Source organism: Solea solea, chromosome 21 (genome assembly GCF_958295425.1).
Source record: "Solea solea chromosome 21, fSolSol10.1, whole genome shotgun sequence".
Lineage (NCBI taxonomy): Eukaryota > Metazoa > Chordata > Actinopteri > Pleuronectiformes > Soleidae > Solea > Solea solea.
The window spans coordinates 17,501,854-17,524,382 of record NC_081154.1 but is presented as its reverse complement, the minus strand read 5'-3'; the positions used below and the strand labels follow the sequence as shown (position 1 = coordinate 17,524,382).

Below are 22,529 nucleotides of genomic sequence, written 5' to 3'. Positions count from 1 at the left end.
GTATATTTGCCTCTAAATCTCGCTTTTCCAACTGGAAACTGAAGTTTGTAAACTGTTCACTTTCTTGTAACAAAGTCACCCACGCTGTAGACAGAAAGCAGTGAGCTGCCGATCTACTGCTGTCTTGGTCGGGAAATTTAAAAAACCAGAGTAACAAATAGAACACATTAGAACGTTTGTGTGAGTGACTCGTTTATGAAATTCAGTTTCTGGTCAAAAAAGGCAGTCTCACAGTGAGGTAAAGCTTGGTTTTGGACTTTTCCCTTTCTACATCAGTGTCCAGTCTGATTCCTGTCCACATTTTAAACAAAGATATTTGTGCTTACTGTCCAAGAACTATTATTAAAACAAAAACAGTCACATAGAGTTGCTGTAATCACAGCATGTGCGATGTATAATTCAGAGTCCGGGCAGGTAGTCTCCCAGAGAGCCAGAAAGGGCTTTAAACACCATAGTCGCAGAAAACAGGAGTAAATACTGTCCGACACAAGAACATTACAATGGGTCAATCAGCATTTCTTAGCTCATGGTTCAAACAGTTGTACAAGGGCTTTGATCATTGGTTATTATTGAGGCTGACGTCCTTATTTATATTCACCATGAAGAGGGCTGAGAAATGACATTCGGAGAAGATAAAGAAGGATGAAAGAACGGCTGCTTTCCTTTCCTTGCATCCCTAAGTCAAGTTGATGTGTAAGAACAAGAAGAAGCAGAAGAAGAGGAAGAAGATGGGAGGGGGAGAGGGACTGACAGAGGCGACACTGTTAGAGGACAGAGGAGCACACTGAGTGTGAACAGTCAGCGTAGGTAGACTGCCTGAATAACGCCGCTGCTTCACCACAAGCCCAGAGACATGGTGAGAAAGACGGAGGAAGGTTCACACGTAAAAAGGAGAGACGCCCAGTAACGCGCTGCAAAGAGTGTTGCAACTGTTTTGGGCAACAGGAGCCTGTGGGGCCAGGAAGAGAGCAGCTGAGCCTGAGATAACGCTGCCAAGTAATGGAGCTCCAAGTGACCAGCAGGCAAGCGCAGTTATTCAGGTGAGTGAGGCAATATGGCATATTTATTATGATTTTTCACACATTTTTGTTTCAGTAAAGTCTATTTTTAGGCATTATTTTATTAATTGTAATTATTATTATTAAATGTACAGTACAAACTACATTTATTGGTTAATAGTATTGTTTATAGCTCTGGCTGACGTGATGATAATAACAATGATAATAATAATAATAATAATAATAATAATAATAATAATAATGACAGCATTTAATTAATCTTAGTTCCACATTTTGGTCTCAGAAAATTAACCAACATAATTCTGCTCAGTCTGTTAAACCTTTTTAATCCAAATTGTATTTAAAGTGTACATTTGTGACGACACATTGTATGTAATTAATACTTGGTTTAGTGTGCATATACAAAAATGCAGATTTAAGTGTTGTTTAATAACTGTTTTCCTAAGTTATTCAATGCCATGGCATTTGACACTTGAATAGTTAATACATTCATTATTATGATTTATTATGGTATGGGACAACCAAACCAAGTTGACCTTGTGTCTCCATAAGGAAATCTCCGTCAGACGACACAGTGGCTGTTTTGTAACAACGTCACTTGTCACATTGTCTCACCGTGTTGTTAATATTAAAAGACAATGTGGGAGGTATGCAAATGTTTTTGTTGATGGAGCGCGGACGACGCTTCCACTGTTGATCTGTTCCCAGCTTCACATGAGCACTTTGGGAGCGACAAAGCGGACTCTGTGCGCTGCACAAACCCACCAATTGTCCTCCTCCCCATCCCTCCTTAGCATTTTAAGTCTTCTCCTCCCAGAGCAAGTGACCCACACTGATGAGAGGAGATTTCACAAATATTTCACGACACCCACTGAAACCTCCGTGGCTGTGCGCCTGTTCGTCTCTGTTGTCGTCGCTCACAAAGACGGCATTGTTTACTTGAACTTACTCTCGGTGTCTTCATCAGAAGATGATGCTGAGTGTGAATGCTGAACTCTGTCTGGATGGAACACCCACAAGTGTTTGTGGAGAGCCCATGTGAGATGGTTCTCCTGAATGTTTTTTTAATCTCCAAGCTTTTCTTCACTATTCATAGATCACGTTTAAAACCTTTATAATCCATACTTATGAGAGAATAATAGAAACGATAGACTAGAATAGCATATCATACAATACGAGTGCAGCATAAAACAATCATTTACTTTAGAGTTATTGAACAAATGAGCAGCAACAGATTGGAGTGCTTTAAAGGAGCTCAATATGTGAGAATAAATGTTTATAATACATAAATACATTCACATCAGCAAGGAAATGAAGTTTCAACGAGGAAACTGTAGCAGGTGAATGGAAAATAAGTTGAAAAGAGCTCTTCCAGGGGTATGTTTTTACATAAGATCATGTTTTCTAATCTTAGAATAGAAGAATTCTGCTGTAATTCATTAACTTCATAAGTAGATTTACAGCACTAATTTTAACACTAAGACAGATAGAATTGAATTTGCTATCATTATTATTATTATTATTATTATTATTATTATTATTATTATATAGTGCAGAAATAGGCAACAAAGGTAAGATCAAAAAATAATATCAAATAAAATAAAAGGTCTAGAAGGGAAAAAAATTATAAAAGGTAGGTAAAAGTACAAATAGTTTAACAAAAATTAATACATGTTAATTAAGATTGATTTAGTTGATACAGGTGGTAAAAACCTTGTGGTTCTTATTATGTGATTTTAATGCACGCATTTCAAATAAGTTAAAGGCAAAGCAATTTAAAAAAAAAAAAACGATCAAACATCACTTTCTAACTTTCTTGACTTGACTTCATTTTTCATTTCTTTATTCCTTTTTACCAGGAAAAGACAACAGAACAATTGTGTGTTTCTTTCTGTAACCAAGAGAGAGGGAAAAAAATCACATTACAAATAAATAAAACAATAAAATAATTGTTATCCCAGTCAGCAGGTCTCTGCAGGTCACATAAGGTTTATCTTTGTCTCGTGGTGAAATTGTGTCCTGCCAGTTAGCAATGTTTTGATAATTTCTTTCTGCACACAATAATAAAAAAAAGCCACGATGTTGTTAGTGCGACTAAGCACTAATTCTCAAAATTGAAATGATGCACATTTATTATTAAGAGTTAGAAAGGGGGACAAATAAAATCTGTTGAGAGCATTTAATTCTCCACATCTTACATAAAAGGTTAGTTATTTCTGACTGAAGTGGTTTTAAGATACGAGTAAGCCTTTCTTTCTAACTTCCCCCGAAACCATAGACTTTTACTTTAGTTCCAGTCTTCGGCGACAGTCCTCGGTACTCTGCAGCTTGGGACACATTCCAAATCTCATGGCAGCCGGTCCCTGCTGCCAGATTGGTTTTCACACTATCCCTGTCCCCTCCCTGCTACCACGGTGATGCAGCTGTCACCTGTCAATTCCACGGTAGGGATGCACTGGCCTGTTATGGCTGAGAATAGAATAGTGGGGGTGTTTTCCTGGGAGTGGGAGAGAACGCGATCAATCCCAGGTCTCAAAGAGAATGACTAGTTGACCGGGGTGAAATAAATTCTCAACGGTCGTGAATGCAGCATATGTGCGCTCCCAGGATTTCTGGGTGCTGCTCATGGGAGTGACTGTCTGTCTTTAAAAGGAGGAGACTCTGGATCATTTTCAACTGGTAAGGCCCTTATGTGCTATGTATCCTGTTTTAATGTTATAGGAAACAGCTTGTTGCCGCCACCTTCTTGCCCCTTGTTGATTATGGAGATATCATATATATGAACGCCTCGGCTCAGTCTCTCCTCTTGTTGGCTGTCGTCTATCATGGGGCGCTCAGATTCATTACAGGCTGTAGGCCGTCGCACACCATTGCACCTTGTACTCTCTGGTCATCGTTGTATGTGTGCAGACTCTTGCATTGTTGCCCACATATTTGTCCTCCTACATGTTACATACTCAGGTCAGTCATAGCTTACGTTCCCAGGACTTCATCACTTTTACTGTCCCCTCTGTCCACACAGAGCTTTGCCCCCTCAACCTGGAACAAGCTTCAGCAGAGTCTCACGCTGTCTTAGCAGATTTTAAAATTCTTTGCGAGTCACTGGAGAGGACATCTTTGGGAACTTGCTCCTGTTTAATGTTCATTCACTTGACATTTTGCACATTTCCTTTATTGTTATGTTGTCCGTCTGTAGCTCTGTGTTGTGCTGTTGTGATCGTCCTCAACAGGTCTCAACAGGTGAAAATGAGACCCCATGTTTTTCAATGGGATAACCTGTATAAATAAAGGTTAAATATAAGAAAGGAGAATTGTAGCTGCACCAGCCGGACTCAGCTATTTCATTCACATTGCGAAGTGAAGCATGTTGTTCACACCAATATATTTGGATCTATCTTGCCAATTTGTGTTTGTACCACATGTAATTAAGATTTAATAGCAATATGTTGTTTTTTGAAGTGCTGTCTCAATCTCGTGGCCCGCAGGTCAACTGCAAATGTACGTTTTTAAATCACTCACTCTCCCACACCAAAGTCCATAGAGGAAAATACATTGCTGTTGCTGGTCGGTCTCCTGCTGCTTCATTTGCTAAGTTTAGGTCACTTTGGTGAATCTGAAGGGAGGGTTTCGCAAACCAAAGTCACAAAATGACACATTTGAAATTGCTGATGGAATCAAGGACGAATGCATAAGGGTTAAGTGTCATATTTATCGATTAGCGCTAAGAATTTTGGTTTGGGTACAAGGAAACACATGTTGGGGAATCCACTTAGGTTTAGGGAGCCCTGAAACATTATGTTTTAAAAACAGGTGCCAGAGTTGGACAATCTCATTATGCCATGGGCTCAATAGTAGAGCAAGTGGAAGGTTGCGGGTTTAATTCCTGGCTCAGCTGGTCTACATGCTGATGTGTCCTTGGGCAAGACACAGGGTTAAGTGTCATAGTGACTTTGCTCCTGACGGCTGTGGCAGCAGTGTGTGAATGGGTATGAAAAAAAACATGGAGGTCACATGTTTTCCTTGTGTGTGCGTGGGTTTTCTCTGGGTGTGAGAGTGGATGGTTGTTTGTCTCTGTTCGTGTCCAAGAACTGTCCAGGGTGTGACCCCGCATTGCACCCATGTCAGCTGATATTGGCACAGCGAACCCCCGCGACCCTCCGGTGGAGGATAACGCTGTAGAACAGAGGTGGGCAATTATTTTCCCCAAGGGGCCACATGAGAAACAAAAAAAATATTGTTGAGGACCGGGCCAAATTTTAATTAATTTTAATTTAATTGTATCTCTTTTATCTAAAAGAGCAGTAAATTGTATTGTTTTGGTGTAATTTTGGCAGCATACAAACACACACAATAAACACAATTACTAACCAACTCTATTAAAAATATCAAATTACTACACTATATAATGAATACTATTATACTATACTACTGGGGTGTAGTGCAGTGACCACAACCCCAGGTCTGCTGTAGAAGATGGATGGAAATGTGCTGAACATAGATGAGTGTCTGAGTGAATGGGTGAATGGCAAAACTAGTGCAAAGCAGCTTTGAGTGGTCATCAAGACTAGAAAAGCGCTCTATAAATACAGACCATTTAGCATTGCTGGTTGTTTTCATGAAGACAGCCAATACACGACTTCGACAAAATGATAATGTCATAATCCTACCTGTTGCTTATTTTCTTCATCCTCATCATCCTCTTTGTGTTTGAAGTTTGTTTGGTCTGTTCACTTCATGATAACTTTATTCAATTTACTACTACAGTGTAAAGTTCACAGTAGGGCTGTTGATCAATATTCATTCAAATGTCTTAAATTTGACAAAAGAGACTGCTCTGCATGACATTGTCATCCATCATCTTCTCACTCTCACCCTCTCCTCATTATGAACTGTCGCGACTATGAAGCCAGAAATGATAACTGGCCCTGAAACGTGACACGTAGCATAAAACATAAAAAGTCAATGGGAAGTCCATTTAAGGTTTTGCAATTTACCTAAATGGGTTATGGATCACAAAAATGATCACTGACCTACTGTAACTGATGAAAATGAATATTATGATACAAAAAAATAAGATATATCACAGATATTAATAGTGTAAAGTGCCCGTCAACAGGAAATGATGGCGCCAAACTCACCCTCACTGTCTAAACTCCCATGTGCCCATGAACAAGTGACTTTATCAACTAAAACTAAACTAAACTGAGGTTTTAGCTCGTACAATTAACCCTTTCAATCATTTCCCAGCCATGAGTACATTCGTTCTCTTTTGTCTCTTTTGCAGGATGGAGGATCCGGAGAGAGTGAGCCAAGCTTCCAGTGTGGCCACAATTTCCTACTTTCCAGTCAGGAAGGTGAGTTTTCCAGTCCACATGAATGCAGTGTTGTGATTTGCACACGTGGAGGGACACATGCGACACTGTTGATGCACATCAATGGACTGGTTTCCTCTAAATGTGACAGGAAAGTCTTGGAAAGGTGCAAGCATTTGGAAAAAGATGCCAGGCTGCCAAGAGAGACCCAAACTGCCCTGTAGTCATCAGAGGATGGCTAAACAAAAAGGTATCTTCTACTGGTACACCCATCCACCCATTTTCTACTGCAAATTCTATATAATATTCTATATAATCTAGATAATGACTGCATGTAGAGAACTAGGTGACTGAGTTTAATCAAGAGTCGTGCTGAATGAATCCTCTTACTGCAGGATAGTTCTGGTTTAAAGCTTTGGAAGAGACGGTGGTTTGTCCTCTCCAACTATTGTCTGTTTTACTATAAAGGTGAGGAGCACACATTGTTTCCCTCTCTTGCACTTTCCTTCATGCTATCTGGGTTTACCACGAGGCATAATCTACTGTTCCCACTTCTCCTCCCCCTCCATCAGACAGCAGAGAGGAGTCTGTGCTCGGCAGCATTCCACTCCCGAGCTACAAAATCCTGCTCTGCTCACCACGAGAATGCAAGAACAGGAAGTTCACCTTCAAGGTATCTTTAATTTTAATTTTATATAACAACAATAATAACTGTTATATCAGTACCACATGAAAACAATCCTGTTAAAACTGTTATTGACCCCTATAGTGAATTGTCTCTGTAAAAATATAGGTGGTGCACCAGGGAATGCGCTCCTATTTCTTCAGCGCTGACACTCAGGAGGATATGCTGGGTTGGGTCCGAGCCCTTAGCCAGTCGGCTGCCATGGACCCAGAGAGCTCCATGAACAGGTACAACACTGCTATTGCCTTGACTTCAAAATGTTGGCACTGACAGATCCCATTGCTCCTTTCAGGCGCTGCACCAGTTATCAGGATTTCACACAAATCCGCGGCAGCAGTGAATCAGTGGACTTCCCCAAAGCCCCCTCGGATGGAGAGGGTCCCGCCCAGAAACACAGGCACGTCAGCAGGACTCTGAGTGAACCCAGTCAGCTCTCTGGCGGAAGGATGGGGGAGTCGCAAAGGGGGAGGCGGAGAGCGCGTCACAGAAACAGCAGGTTGTGGACTCACCTCGGTGTGTGAGTGGCACATATTGAAACTCCATTGCTGTACTTCACTGACTTGTAGTTGTGTTTTCTCTCCATAGCCCTTCAGACAGAACACCCAGTCCTCCTGAATTTAGAAGAAGAGCGTATGCTCCACATCTAGAGGAGGATTGTGACCAGAACACACCGCTCACACATATGGAGTTGATGGGAATGGGTTCTCTGACCTCCAGAGGTCATCTGGGGTCACGACCTCATACACCAGTGGGACGGGTTGACATTCGACCTCACGATGACCTGGTCTTGATGCCACAGACTCTATACTACACACCCTCCTCACCTAAGCTGGAGTTCAAATCCACTCCGACTACTCCAGGCTCAGAAAGGTGGCAAAACCTAAACAAGGTCAGCAGGTTTGGTTTATTTTTATCTTAGTGGTAAGGTAACATTTCATTTTCACAAACATGTGAAACCAAAAATGTTTTATTTAGCAATGTTACATTTGTATACTACTGCCTAATTCCTATTGCTATTACTGAGCTTGTTTCTCATTGTGTGCCTTCACCATAGACCACCATAGCACCATAGACCATACATAAAACATAGAAATATAGTCTGTAGTGGATCCAGGTCCCTTCTGGAGCCAACCAGGACATAAGAATATATTAAATAGTCATGAGAAGGTGACTTTGCTGGTTGCAAAAATAACTCAATTTGAATGGAAGTCTATAAGAAAATGAGTCTTAACTCATGTAGCTCCTCCTAACTCATGACTCTTCCTCCAAGATTGTTTTCTGATATCAGTCAACATTATTTAGTAGTTATTGGTCTTAATCACTAGTTTTAGGTCTTCTTTAATAGAACATGATGTCTATTCTGTAAATTATGTTTCAGTGTAGAGCAAAATAGATGCAAAATTACAGCTTATATGAGTGGACACTGGTGTGATTGACAGCTGGTATCGTCCGAGAGCCTAAAGTTGCAGGCGAGATATGTACATATATATATAGTTTCTTCTAAGGCTAATTATACACCTATAACCCATTTCCACTCATTAATAGAATACACTTATCTGGGGTTTAAATGTTTTTTTGACTTGTGAAAATGTGTTTAATCATCAATCACGACCAGAAAAAAATATATTTTTATTGCACATTTTATATACATTTTTATTGGCTTATGCTCTGATTGGCATTAGTAGGAACACAAGACCTGGATGAACACGTTCTTTTCTTCTCCATAATTCAGGCGTCAATGCAATGACTGTAACATTGTCATTGAGCGCCATTGTGTTGTTTCATGCACATGTGATGCAGGACTGACAACACTGCACATGGAAATGGTATTAATCACTTTTTTTAGCCGATTCACACAGGTTCACAAATCCCACAAAGGTATACCAGCATGTTTTACTGTGAAAGAGCCTTAATACAAATATACAGAACATGTATGAGTTATTTTTGCCAATAAATTCCCAAGTTACAAGTTATCAGTAACCTTGAAAGTCAAATTATGGGAATATCCCAGCCAGCGTGTCCATCTGAACCCCATAAGGGATATATTCAACACAGGCTTCCCAAATGGGGCCCATTTTACTGAAATCTTATGGGATCTGCATAGTGGGCAAATGCCACAGGAAACCACAGACAAACCTGCTTGGGACCCAAATTGGCAGCCCAGATATATCTCTTACGGGACCCACAAGGACACGCTTTTTGTTTTTGACCCTATAAAAACAGGAAATCTTCAACGTTTTGTTTCTGTCTTTTAATGTATGAGTCTTACTTTATTGTAATGCTGTATTTCAGTACTGGAATTGACTCGTTCATGTATTCATCTGTCACCAAACAATTGCCATCCCTCTCTTTTCATTGTCGTTGCAGCCCACAGCCACATATGGTTCAGTTCATCATCCCCCGAGTGGAAGAAGACTAGCAAAGGTGACGATACAGTGCAAGACTGTGTAGAGTGAATGTCTTGATGAACAATACACTAACAGGAAAAATCATTTGGGAGTGTGCACAACAAAAGCACTTAACACTTTTAAAAACACTTAACTTTACACTTTATTAAGGGAACATTAATAAAGATGAGTAGATGCTGCAATAAGCATTCTTAATTCATGTTTTAAATAAACATTTAATGATGATATTGAAGATATTAATTCATCCATCATTCAAGGGTTTAAAAAACATACTGGTAACATCAGTGAACACAGTAGTAACTGTCTCCTGTCTGAATAAATAAATTAAGCATTTATTAACCATTAATTTTACTATTATTAAAGCTTCTCATGACCTTTATTGTGAAGCGGGTTATGTATCGCTCAACAGAGACTTCACAAATACTTAAATAAGCCTCACATGAGCACGGTTTACCATATATTAACCATTGTTAATCTTAATTCATGCTCAAACATGTTTCCCACTCCCACAAGGAGCATGAATAAAATATCAATAATGGTTAATACATGCTTTATTATAAATACATTATCCTTATTCTGTACTGCATGTTTTACATGTCACAAGGAACATTAATAAAGGTAAAGTATACTTAAGTGATGCTTAATTATAGCTAAGAAATTATTATTTAATGCTATTATACATAGTGTCATAAGTGTCACCTAGCTTTTAAGCTTTACCAAAACAGACACATTGTAAATATTAAGAGAAGCATTTACAGTTAAAGATTTATCATTACTGACATGAACTTTATGAGCCCCCAAAATATATATGAATGAATCATTTTGTTAACTTGTATATAGAACTAATAAATATACGTTAAAACAATGTCAATTCATGTGCTCCCATCACGTGATTGAAGTGAGTTGGACATGGACTCCTGTATTTGTAATGCCACGTTCTCATTGCTTCTCTCAAACCTTTAGCGCTGCTCTGCAGGAGCACAGACAGACTTACTGCCCCCTTTGCCTCCCTTATCGAGGGCTGCGCACGCTCCGCACCCACCGCACCACCACCACCATCACCACCACCACCGCAGCCATGTATCTGTCTGTGTGCTACCGCCTGCAATGGTACAGCCCGTTCTGCAGTGCAGTTGTGTTCTAATGGCGTCTCGTGTGGAGCGGCTTTCCAACTGTCAGTGTCTTTATGTCGTTATATCTGTGTTGTGTTGCCTTTGTCACTAATGTCCCAGCCCTCATGTCCTTGTGGGGCCCATATGGGTTATATTTGGGCTGACAGTTTGGTTCCCAGGTGGGTTTGTCTGTGGTTTCCATGGCGGCCCCTCCGGCATTTGCCCACCCATGCCCATTTAGTTCCTTTTCCAGGCTACCTCCGTACTAAGTGGGCATGGCCTTAAAGTGGGTAAATCATGCAGGTCCATGCAGTTTCATATCCCTTATGGGGCCCACATAGACATGCTGGCTGGAGTGTCAGCTTTCATTTGTGACTAATAAATGTTGTGCTCCGCATCTGAAACCTGTATATCTGTGCCGTTGTAAATTAAATCTACTATTTGTACTGGTTAAATATACTGTAGGTGTATTTATGCTAACTAACATTTTAAGTAACTTTCCCTCCGATTTGTAACCAAACCCGTAACACATGGCCATAATACAGTGGTCACCAACGTGGTGCCGCGAGCACCTGGTAGCCCACAGGCTCATTTGACATCACCTCACTTCATATGTATCCATATGATCATTGATGATCACTCAGTAAAATATCATTGACATCGTTTATAAAACGTGTGATGATCATTAGGAGTAAGCACTGGAATGAATGTGTATGCAATTGAATGCATAATATTCATCATTTAAATGGTAAATTGCATAAAATGTTAATATGGTAGCCCTCCATATTATCATCTACCCTTCAGGTAGCTCTCGGTCTCAAAAAGGTTGGTGACCCCTGCTATAATATCTCTGTTTGTGTTATTCAGAGTGATCTGGTTGGTCCAGGCTACCTAAGTACTACTAAGTGGACATGGGCTTTTAGTGGGCAAATTATGCAGGTCTTAATGGTTTTAGTAATATGGGAAGCATGTGGAGAAGAAGTGAGGTTAGGGTTAGGGCCAAGATGTCCTGGTAAGGCCATATAACAAGTAAAAAAAAAATTCAAGGTAAAAATTCACGGCTATATTTCGTAGGCGTCGATGGCTATATTATTCAGCTAAGTCCTTGGGCCTGCGCAATACGGCCCTCAGTTTTACCTTAAACTGACACAATCTTACCAAACAAAGCAGCATGAGTCCAGCTCCCCCCACGAGATATGTCTCTATGGACTTTGGAGCAGGAAAGTGAGTGGTTTACAAACTACAGTTCCTGGTCACGAAAGGCTGACAGCAAGATAAAGCTACAGATACACTGTTATTGATAGTGCATTATATACTGTATATATATATATATACATATACAGTATATATACATATATGATTTCCATAAAGATTATTTCACAAACTGATGATGTAAATGTTTTTCAGGCCCCAAAGCCTGACCCAAGGGAAACGCCACCAATCAGACCTCTTGAAAGTGATGCAGATGTGAGCATTCATGGGTCTTTCCAGTCATTATTATACGCTGCTGTCATTTATCATTTATATTATATTATATGTCTATGGAGAGGTCAGTTATATATTCAGATTTTCCCTTTTTTAGACTGTGTTGACCAGGTTATGTGGGTGTGATAAGCTGCTACAGTCACTGTCCGTGGAACTGGCCCAGCTACAGATGGATAAGGTCAGCAACTGAATGCTTACACAAATACTCAGCATTATTATTTTTATTATTATTATTATTATTAATATATTTAACACAACGTTTCTTTTACAGGATAGTGTCCAGTGTGCTTTAGAGGTGTCCAGACTGCAGCTGGACGAGTGGCAGAGCCAGGGGCCGCGGGCCCTGGATGAAGCGCTGACCCATAAGGCTTTGCTCCAGGAAGACCTGGTCACAATCCGAGCGAGAATGTGTGACGTGTCATTGGTGTGTAAAAAAAAAACTGGGTGGCATTGAACTGAGATGAAACAATAACATCCAATCTCTCTCTTTTTGTGTTGATTATTGGTTATTAATTGTATATAAATGTGTCTCTGTACTTGTATTCAGGAAATGGAGAGGGTGTGGAGTCAATATGAGAGAATGGAGAGTGAACTTTCTGTTATACGCTCACACCTTCAGCATATCTGTAACTTTGGAATGCCTCAGGTATTTTCTACATTTAATAAATACATGTGTTTTAGGACAGTGTTTCCTAAATCTTCCATGACCCAAAAAAAAAAACCTTACATGTAATTAAGTAAATTAAGTTTTGAATCAATTCTCTTGGAAATGATTAATTGACCTTGATGATTCTTGATTATATTGTGATTTGGGTCATCACAGTTTCCCATCTTACATTTTTTTCGGCCAAACATTTGTGTTCCCTCGTACTAACTTTGCGTTGGCACTTGTTCCATGCACAGCTACAATATAAAGAGCCCAGTTCTCTCACAATGTAATAGCCTGGGCTCTGTATATTGTCGTATTTGTAGCTCAATTTATTGGAGCTGCAGAGCTCCAGCCGGGAGTAGGAGTGGGGAGCCGGGTAGGGGACTGCGGCACTCTGGGGACGCTCTTCTGGGCAGCGCGTGTCATGCACGGCTGGGCAGGGGCACCTGAGGCACGGAGCGCAGGAACACAAAAGTTATTGGGAGGGAACTCTAAAGGGTTGCAAGAGAACGTTAAAGTATTGTGAGGGAATGCAAACGTTTGCTTTAAAAATGTTCCACCAAATTTGGGAAACACTGTGTTAGTGTTATCCATATTGTACTGTTGTAAATGCTTGTGTTTAAAGCATATGAGACTTTCTTTAAGGGCATCGCCATCTGTCTGTGTGTGTGTGTTTGACCATTTACCCTGAAAGGTTTAACATTTCCCGAGTGGAATCCTTTGTTTATTTCAGGATCAATCTCAGGCTCAGAGAGAACTGTGGATGATGGAGGACATCTTGGCTGGACTGAAGGTCAACAGGGATCATTTCCGATTTTTGCTGGGACTACAGAGACACCACAGTAAGAATCCGCTGCTCCTGTCGTCATGCTTCATACTGTATTATGTCCACGGGGTTGTCATCATGTAATACACTGCCAAGCCGGGAGGTGCAATATTTAGCAGGGTTTACTGGCAGAAATCAAACATACTATCAATAGTTATGCGTGTATAAGTGTAGAATAACTTTTAAATAAGGCACTTTTTCATAGCCTCACAGCTGCAAATTGCAAAACAGTACTGAAGTACTGAATCAATTACTGAGCTCTTCATCTCCTCCAGGTAATAATACATGAATTGTGTTTCTCTCTGTCAGGGTGAATAATGTACAGTCTACCAGGCTTAATCGGTGATCATGCACCTAAAACCTGACAATAGAGGAACACTGTCAACACTGTGACCTTTTGTCTCTCACCCACAGTGTTCCAGTCAACAGCGCCACATTCTGTGTCTCCTGGCTCGCCCGCAGAGAGGCAACACAGTGACCTGACGACGGTACTGTCCACTGTCCCTTTGTCAGCGACTGTTGCTGTTTCTGAATTCAAATCCAGTTCACTTACGGTAGACAAACAACAATTCCCTGAGAAACTTGTGACCAGTATTGGGTTGAAACTTAACAAGAGGACAATAATCATTGGACTCAGTACCTCTTGTACTTCATATACTAGTAGTATGAAGTACTTTTACTGTGCACTTTTTGAGTAATCCAAGGTCAAAGGTCACATTTGCAATCATCCAAATCCTTTATTTGATGTGACTGGGTCTCCCATCGTTGGCTTCACAGGTTTCTAACATTCCTTGTGACTGTGATCCCGACAGGATGTGGAACAGGAGCCACCAGTTCGCCCAGCATTACCCCGGGAGCTCCTGCAGAGCCAGGACCGAGGCCATGGCTACACTGAGTCACCATATGAGGTAGAACATTTTCATAACAATGTCTGACAATATCCATGTCAGACATGATTAAGTTTGAGCATATGTATATGTACTCTTTCCCTATAATTATAATGTAGGGATTCTACAGCCCCTCTGTTGAGGCTGCACAAAGAAGAGGGAGAAGCCACACTGACCGGAGAGATGCATCCGGTACGTACATATATACTAATTTATATATAATACTAACTTATCTAATATGTTTTACTTCAACTGCTCGATCATGCTGTCATTCTCCAGTTGGCTTTGTTTTGCCTAATTTTTTCTCTATTTCTTTCCTCCCTGTCACCATCTCCTCCCACCCATCCTCACTCCTCCTCTTTCCTATATGTTCATGTCATCTTAGAATCTCAGCCTGACTCCAGCTGGAACCAACCAGACACAACCAAGGTTTGATTCTTCGAAATGCAGCCTTTGCTGGTTAACTATAATTAGATCTCCAAATATAGGAGCAGTCAAAGCAGGGTTTTCCCTCTCTGCAATCACAGCCAAATTTCTTTTCTTTGATTCTCAATTCTTTTTCTTGCAATTGGGCCATGCTGCAGTACCTTTACTAGGCGAGTGGGGGCGGCAGAGGCTCATTTCTCCTTGCAATAGCTCAGTCGATCTGACTTCTGCCACACCAACCCCCCTTTTCCACTGCACACATGCATACTAACATACTGATGTCAGCACATGCACACTAGTCCTAATCATGACCTGTTGGTTTTAGGTTGTTTCTTTTACATTTAAGGTCCACAGTTCATAAATGATTCACATTCTAGTCAACCTATATTGTTTCTAGAACATAAGGATGAGTGAAGAAGAGCAGATTGAGAGGATGAAGAGAAATCAAGAGCGGTTGAGTCATCACAAGAAGCCTCCCATACCTGCTGCCAGTGCTCAGAGTCAAGGTTCAGAACCACGAGAGGTTTGTCATCATTAATCACGACACTATATCATATATAATGCACATACTTAATGCATGTACATACTTAATTACTCCTCTATCTTGCTACTTCCCTAGGCTCCCTTTCCTTTAAGGGTGACCCGTGTTGTAACGGCAGTGCTGCCGTCCTCTCTCGTGGCCCGCCGTGTTTCTGTCGAGGATCCTCCGGCTGAGCTTGATAATTCCCTGCCTGAGCAGATCCCACCAGAGCAGAGTAAAACAATTTTGAATAAGCTGCCTCGGCATCTACTGCTGGAGAGTCCTGATAATAACTGGTCCTCTGCTGCAGAAACGCACCAGGATCAGCCGGTTAAAAAGACGAGCAGGCAGCAGTATCCGGGAGCACTGAGGTCTCCCAAGAAGAAGTCAAGGCCAGACGTGAGGAGAGCAGAGTCCACCGAGTCCTCGAGATACGCACGTGTAGAGAATGGAAGAATAAGCCGAGACGTTATGGTAAGCATAAAGTAAAATTATGTTCAGACAATGAACGGTGAATCTTCATCGAGGAAATGTTGCCTTCAATCTACATCCTTGCAGATGCAGTGAAACCCAGACGTCAACCAGACTTTTAATGTGTATATTATCATCACCACTCTTTTGTTTCTTTTTTAAGGACATAAACATGAGGTCGAATGCTGGTAAAGCACACAGGCATAGTTTTACCCATGGTTGGAATTACGGGGAGTTATGAAACATCGTCCATTTTTGTGTCACAGACTTTATTTTTTGGACAATTACGACCTAGGTGTTGGTTCACTTACATACCAATTCCTGAACGTTTGTCAATGTTTCCACGAATAAAACCTAATGCTGTTGCCACCCATGGTTGGTTTGTTTATTTGAAGTGAAAAATTGCATTGTTTCTTATGGGGCAGTGTGTATTCTCATGTGAAACTGCTTAAATAGGCGGCGGAACAACCCTCTGCCCCCCTGACATCTGACATGGACCTGGAACTCTGTCTGACCCCCGAGCAGCGAGAGGCCAAACTCCGACGTGTGAAACGAATAAGGGAGAGGGTCATACAAAGGTGGGATATTTTTTCTTTTAATATGTTAATTGTCCACAGAACCGCTTTGTTATTTACTATATTTACCATACAGTATATATACTCTCACAAAATATCTATCTATCTATCTATCTATCTATCTATCTATCTATCTATCTATCTATCTATCTATCTATCTATCTATCTATCTATCTATCAGTGCAGTCAGAGAGAGTGTAACTACATGCAGTCAAGTGGCAACAGGGGAGGAGGGGCAGGAAGTTCCCCAGATGCCTCCTGACAAAGTAAGAAAGCAAAGGATAAAATCAGGTAAGTGCAATACTTCCCAAACCCAAACCCAATGACCCCGTTCAGACCTGGTATTAAGATCTGTCCTGAGTAATCCATAATCTAAGAAAAGGTCTGAACACTTCCAATCCCTCCTAAATGTGTCTTCAGATCCAGTCACAGAAACATGTAGAGGTGGTTTGAGGACGCGTCCGTCCACGTTCCTGAATTGCATGAAGGCAATTTGACCACAGGGTACACTGGAGAGCGTCTCCTCAGCTGACATATATATAACCCACTGCAGTTTCACTGTGATATTCTGCCCATGCTTTGATTTATTTGTAGCCACTGCAACTCACTCACTCATTTTCTACCATGATGTTCGCAGGGACACTGGAGAAGATCCCAACTGACATAGGGCAAAAGACAAGGTGCATTCTGTACAGGTCGCCAGTCCATCACAGGGCAAACACACAGAGAGGAATAACCATTCACTCTCATACTCACGGACAATTTAGAGTGTCAAAATGAACCCCTGCTTGTTTTTGGACTGTGGGAGGAAACCGGAGTACCTAGCGAAAGGGGAGAACATGCAAAACCCACACAGAAAGGCCCTCAGTGGATTCGCAGTCACTACACCACCATGTGGCTCACTGATCGACACATAATTTATTTTTTCCAATTGTTAAAATCTCTCTCCACTCATGTCTGTGTGTGAATGAAAGGTGGGTAAAGCCAGATCCCGCATGAAGAACACATTTTCATTCTAGGTGTAAACAGTCGTACTTACCTCTGCCCACACTTGGTCAGATTGCAGAGAACTGATCTTAATACCAGGTCTGCATGGGGCCAATGAGAGAACTTTTTGATTTGAAGATTTGAGTTGTATAAGTTCCTTATTGCTCAGAAAGTTTCTGCTCATGTTTCAGATTCTGAAAAGCAACCATCTGTTGGTGGCTGTGAAAACTGCGAGGACAACACGAGAGGTCCTGCACAGCTTCAGCTTTCTAGTGGAACATCTCAGGATGAAGATGACAGAGATGGACCTGTGAAAAAATCTCAAAGTCAGTGCAAGTTTGGGGACAAAACAAAACACAATAAGGATTGCAGTGGAAGAACAGGTGTTGCCAAAGCGAGAGTCAAGCGTCCGGTGTCACCCTATCATATCTCATCCATGACTGTCTACCAAAAAGATGGAGGCAAAGGATTTGTAAGTTGCAAGGTTGAGGAGGAGAAAACCCTTGAAGAACCTTCTACTGATGATAGTGAAGCGCAGTCCACGTCTTCTGATCTGAGGGCCAAGTGGTTCCTTTCCACCAATCATTGGCAGGGCTTCATACCTTTGCAGATGCATGGCATAGAGTCACTGTGCGGTGAGGAGATGACCGACAGGGAACAGCAGCCAGCGTGCTCTGATGATGCGACTGATTCCGGTGAAATGTCATCCACGGTGTGTGAAAGTTTAGAGAAAATGAAAGAGAACCATTCCCTCTTCTATAAGATCGCATGCGACATCAGCATCTCCGATACAGATATAACAAAGAACGATGGGAATACTAATGTCCAGTCGCCATGTGGGCCAGAGGAGGAAGAACTGTTGATAACTGAATATGTTGCAGATGATGCGGAGAGACGGCCTGACCATGAGAGCAGCCTGTGTTTGCCATCAGACGTTAATGAAAGCAGTATCTCAACAGATGACAAATTCCAGAGTTCAACAGTGGGAATCCAGAGCAAAGCAGCATTCAACACCAGTCCAGCAAAAGAGACACATGTCCTTGGAAAGATCCAACAGAAAGAACGTGAAGATACCACGAGGAAAGAGAGCCTCTTGAAAGCTGTCGGAGCTTTAGTCGATGTTGATTCTGAGGAGACGCTGGATGAATATGTCAAGGGAAAAGAACAAGGTTTAGAGAAGGAGTCAGAAGATGTGAAGATGGACCAAGAGAGGTGTGAGTTGCCAAAGGAATCCCATCGTCCAAGTGAGGAGAACAAAGAGACAGTTCAAGAACAATGCAACAACAACAGCTCCATCACTCCATCCAGCTCTGTGTACAAAGGCAAAGGTATAATCCGGAGTGCTTCTTTTGGGAAGGCTCGAGTAACAGTAATAAGGACAAGTCTGTAGGAGTAGGAACAGGAAAGGTTTAAAGAGCTTAGGAAGGACAAGAACATAGTCAGGTGATTAATTGTCAAGAAAAATGCTCCAGGGGAGGATGTAAAGTGACTGAGGTGAAACTAGACCTAACCTAGAGGTAGAAGTGGTAAAATGGGAACATAAAGTGTCAGAAAATGACATAATGCTTGCTAAACTTAAACATTTCCACGTGGTTAGAAAATGGATGTAGATAAAACTGAGAATATCATCAATACAAAATGTCTGTGTGCAAACAGTGCTCTTGCACTTATTGAATGTGGTTGCATAAGGTTTTGACACATAGCTTGAATGAAATGAAATGAAATGAAATGAAATATTAAATTCTGTAGCTTATACTGCACGGTGCGTGCCCCTGAGCCGAGAACCAGCTTGAGAAGTGGACGCTCGCTCCCTTTGAAAACATGGCCTCCAGCAAGGACACAGCATTCAGGGACGCTGGTTTAATGTGTGATGTGTTGAGGAAATGAATGCCACTTCACCTCATTGATTGCCGCTCACTCTCCAGCACCAAACTCTATCAAGAAAATCTGATTTTACATCACAGCTCACAGGAGTTGATAATCCAATGCTTCCTTTTGTGACTTTGGTGTTTGAAATCCTTAGCTCAGATTCACCTTCACTTTCACACTTGACATTACAGTAACAACATTTTAATGGGATGTAATAAGTTATTAATTTGGAGGTAGTATTGTGGATAAGATAAATACAATTCTAGGTCATTCATGTTTTAAATACAAAAATTATTACACCCTTAAAATCAAGTCGGCTTCACAACTCCCTGTGGCGCTTATATAGGTTCTCTACGGAGTTTGGTGCAGGAGAGTGAGAGGTCTCGCCTTATAGCGTGACAAACAGGATTTTATTTTTTACACTTTTATTAGGTGACCCTTTTTTAAGTGGCTACACGTTTCCTTGTTTCCTCTTCAGTGGCAGCCATGTTTCAGTGGAAGCAAGCTTCTGTGTCTTATGGCGTGTTTCCACCGACTCGACTTGCCTCGGCATGACACGGTTATCTTGCATTTCCACTAGTGTTTTTTTGTGCTCCGGTCATGGAGGAAGTACTGATCAAAGAGTTTTTAATGAGCTGATTCTAATGATTCAGTTGTGTAAAACAAAGTCACAGCAGTTTCATGCAGCCGTGCAGTGAGGACTCCGCCCACGTTGAGTAGGGTACTTTTTTGTCGTGGAAAACCAACCTAAACTGTGCTGTACCGTGCCCAGGCGAGGCGAAGCAAGGCGAGCTAGTACCATGTGGAAAAGGGGCTCTAGGGTGGCTCTGGACACAAGGAGTGAGTGCCAGTGCACTTCATAAAACCTGAGCTATCACTTGAAATTAATACTCGAATGCTACACAGAAACGATCTGCTTGTCAGTGGCATGCACAGACATTTGGAAGGGCAGAAAAATGCAAAAAGGGCACTTACTGCGTATCAGTGGGGCAAGCGTCACCAGTACACGTAAGGCAGGCGTAGCCGAAGTGTGACCTGGGGCCAAAGGCAGCCCAGCCCTGGGCACTGAATTTCATATGGGCACCCATAGGAAACAAAGTTGCAAGGGCATCTTATAGGGCACCGTATCACTTTTCTCCACTATTAAGGCACTCTTTTACAAACAATACATTTTTTTATTTCACATTTTGCTTTAGAGGCCACATATGAATGGCAGCCAGCAGGGCACTTCCTCATGTTGTTACCACTCTAGGGGGTACTCTAGCATGCGTCTTGTGACTCAAGAGGGCACTTTTAGCGTGCAGCGCTTTTGTCCATTAGGGCGATTGCCCCTCCCGCCCCCCTTCACCCTGTGCACGCCACTGACGCTCATGGCAACATAACCCTGCTACTGTCGCTGTAACTTAACATGTGTTTTTTTGTATTTGAAATAAATGATTCATGAGCAGTTTGCTTGCGACAATGTCCTCTCATTTCACGTTATACACCCCTGTTTTTACTCAATGAACCCCCAACACACCATGCACACACACACACACACACACACACAGGCTTGGATGCTGCTCTCTGAGTCGACCTGATGCAGAATTCCATGGAGCCACTGAAAATGCCTTTGTCACTTTAAATCCTTCAGTCGATGACATCATTGTCTGAGAACACATTACATCACCCCTTTCGAGGCGCTCTCTCTTTCTCTCTCTCTCTTAAAGACAGCACCACCTTATGTTTGCTAAGCTACACACACACACGCACGCACACACACACACACACACTTGATCTGTTTACAAATGCCATGTTAATATCAATATGCACAGCGATAACAGCCCCCATGACGTTGTATCCTGCGCGTGGACTGGTGAATTAACATTATATGCATCTGTACATGTGGTCATTTTCATAGATATATGGAAAGTTAATATTAATGATCAATTATCATGTTACAATATATGTTAGAATAGCACAAATAGACATTAAAACGTTGTATCTTTTATTTTATTTTATTTTATTTTATTTTAAAAAAGAGCAGGGATTCCTGCTAAAGTCAGACAAGCATGTGGGAGAAGGAAGGAGATCGTCACATGGGTATGGGTGTACTTTATGCTTCTTAAATGTAACAATTAAAAGTTGAAAACAGTAACAGAACATCATTGACTCCCATGTCTTGTGATTGTGTAGTTGGGCCTGCAGAGCATGATCCCTTATATATACATATATGTGTGTGTGTATGTGTGTGTGTGTATGTGTATATAAATGTCTGTCACTCGGTTTGCACTCTGATATTTATGTATATATACATGTGTGTGTATATATATACATACATATATGTATGTATATATATATAAACACAAATATATATAAATATATATATATATATATACATATACACACACACACATATATATATACATAACATGTGAAATATATACATATTTCACATGTTAGTTGTTTGATTAGGCTTTGGGTGCGGGTAAGTGTGTGTGAAGCGCGCGCGTGGATCACAGAGATGCGGAGAATTCCGAGAGAATGTTTCTTTAAGACTCATTACCTTCCAATTCGACAGAGGGGGGGGAGTCAGTGGTGGTGGTGGTAAGGTGGCGTAGCGTCTCTCTCTTCTTCTTCTTCTCCTCATCCTCCTCCTCACAGTTTACATGTGCAAAAAAAGAAGAGAGGAATCCAGCACGCGCGCGCACACACACACACTGGGCTTCAATTTGCCTTCGGATGAGAGGAGCATGGACGCGGATGCAAGAGGCGCAGAGATGATGGAGCAGAGAGGAATATTTCACATCTAAACATGGACACTCCGGGGCTCGCGGCTGCGATGACTGTGGTGAGGATGCAACTAAACACACGCCGCCCATCGCAACCCTGTGTTTTTTGTTGTTGTAGTTGCTGTTGTTGTTGTTTTTGTTTTACCCAGGAAATTGGGTGAACGGATGTGTATTGTTGCGGGGTGTGTGTGTGCGCGCGCCCGTGTGTGTGTTGGGGGGGGTGTATTTACATCATGCATGCACTGATGTAAATACAGGTTAATTGCACACGCACGTGCATGTACGCGTGTGATAACGAGGTGTGTGTGCGTGCGTGTGTGTGCACTGACAGGTGTGTTGGCAGCAGAAGCAGCGCACACAGCACGATTTATCTAGGGCGCTTGCTCGCTCGCGCGCTCCCGCGTTTGCGAAAGCCCACAGATATGATATATGATGTAGGAGCGAGTGCGCGCGCACGGCGGGTTGTGTGTGTGTGTGTGTGTGTGTGGTCGGGTGTATGATCAGATGTAAGTGTGTATTAGGCTGTT

The 22,529-nt window shown here is 41.7% G+C and overlaps 2 protein-coding genes across 8 annotated transcripts in view; both read left to right on the top strand.

The window, feature by feature from the left end:
- The first annotated feature begins 844 nt into the window (after window positions 1-844).
- Window positions 845-20,678, top strand: si:ch211-234p6.5 (pleckstrin homology domain-containing family A member 7). Of its 7 annotated transcripts, XM_058621567.1 has the most exons (25): window positions 845-1,040; window positions 6,304-6,373; window positions 6,483-6,581; window positions 6,727-6,799; window positions 6,904-7,004; window positions 7,125-7,243; window positions 7,309-7,512; window positions 7,602-7,905; window positions 9,384-9,440; window positions 10,388-10,534; window positions 11,944-12,003; window positions 12,119-12,199; window positions 12,293-12,445; window positions 12,569-12,667; window positions 13,404-13,512; window positions 13,911-13,984; window positions 14,309-14,404; window positions 14,503-14,575; window positions 14,769-14,812; window positions 15,207-15,332; window positions 15,429-15,564; window positions 15,640-15,803; window positions 16,257-16,378; window positions 16,557-16,666; window positions 17,554-20,678. In XM_058621567.1, the coding sequence occupies exons 1-25, from the start codon at window positions 1,000-1,002 to the stop codon at window positions 18,750-18,752; spliced, it is 3,861 nt and encodes a 1,286-aa protein (XP_058477550.1). In that variant the 5' UTR covers window positions 845-999; the 3' UTR covers window positions 18,753-20,678. The 7 variants fall into 7 exon arrangements, with proteins under 7 accessions (XP_058477550.1, XP_058477548.1, XP_058477552.1 ...); XM_058621565.1 differs by having other exon boundaries at window positions 15,429-15,803; XM_058621569.1 differs by having other exon boundaries at window positions 15,429-15,803; window positions 16,562-16,666; window positions 17,554-17,647.
- Window positions 20,679-21,787: 1,109 nt separating this feature from the next.
- Window positions 21,788-22,529, top strand: part of LOC131448708 (liprin-alpha-3-like) — a 36,007-nt gene continuing 35,265 nt past the window's right edge. Inside the window, exon 1 of the mRNA XM_058621385.1 lies at window positions 21,788-22,061. The gene's annotated coding sequence lies outside the window, so the exon portion shown is untranslated. The remainder of the gene's footprint in view (window positions 22,062-22,529) is intronic.

Bases quoted from the DNA above. Each gene is read 5' to 3' on its own strand.
- si:ch211-234p6.5 (XM_058621565.1), top strand. From the start codon at position 1,000: ATGGAGCTCCAAGTGACCAGCAGGCAAGCGCAGTTATTCAG. The intron at 10,535-11,943 runs GTACAGCCCGTT...AATGTTTTTCAG, and splicing joins GTGTGCTACCGCCTGCAATG to GCCCCAAAGCCTGACCCAAG. The intron at 13,985-14,308 runs GTACTGTCCACT...TGATCCCGACAG, and splicing joins AACACAGTGACCTGACGACG to GATGTGGAACAGGAGCCACC.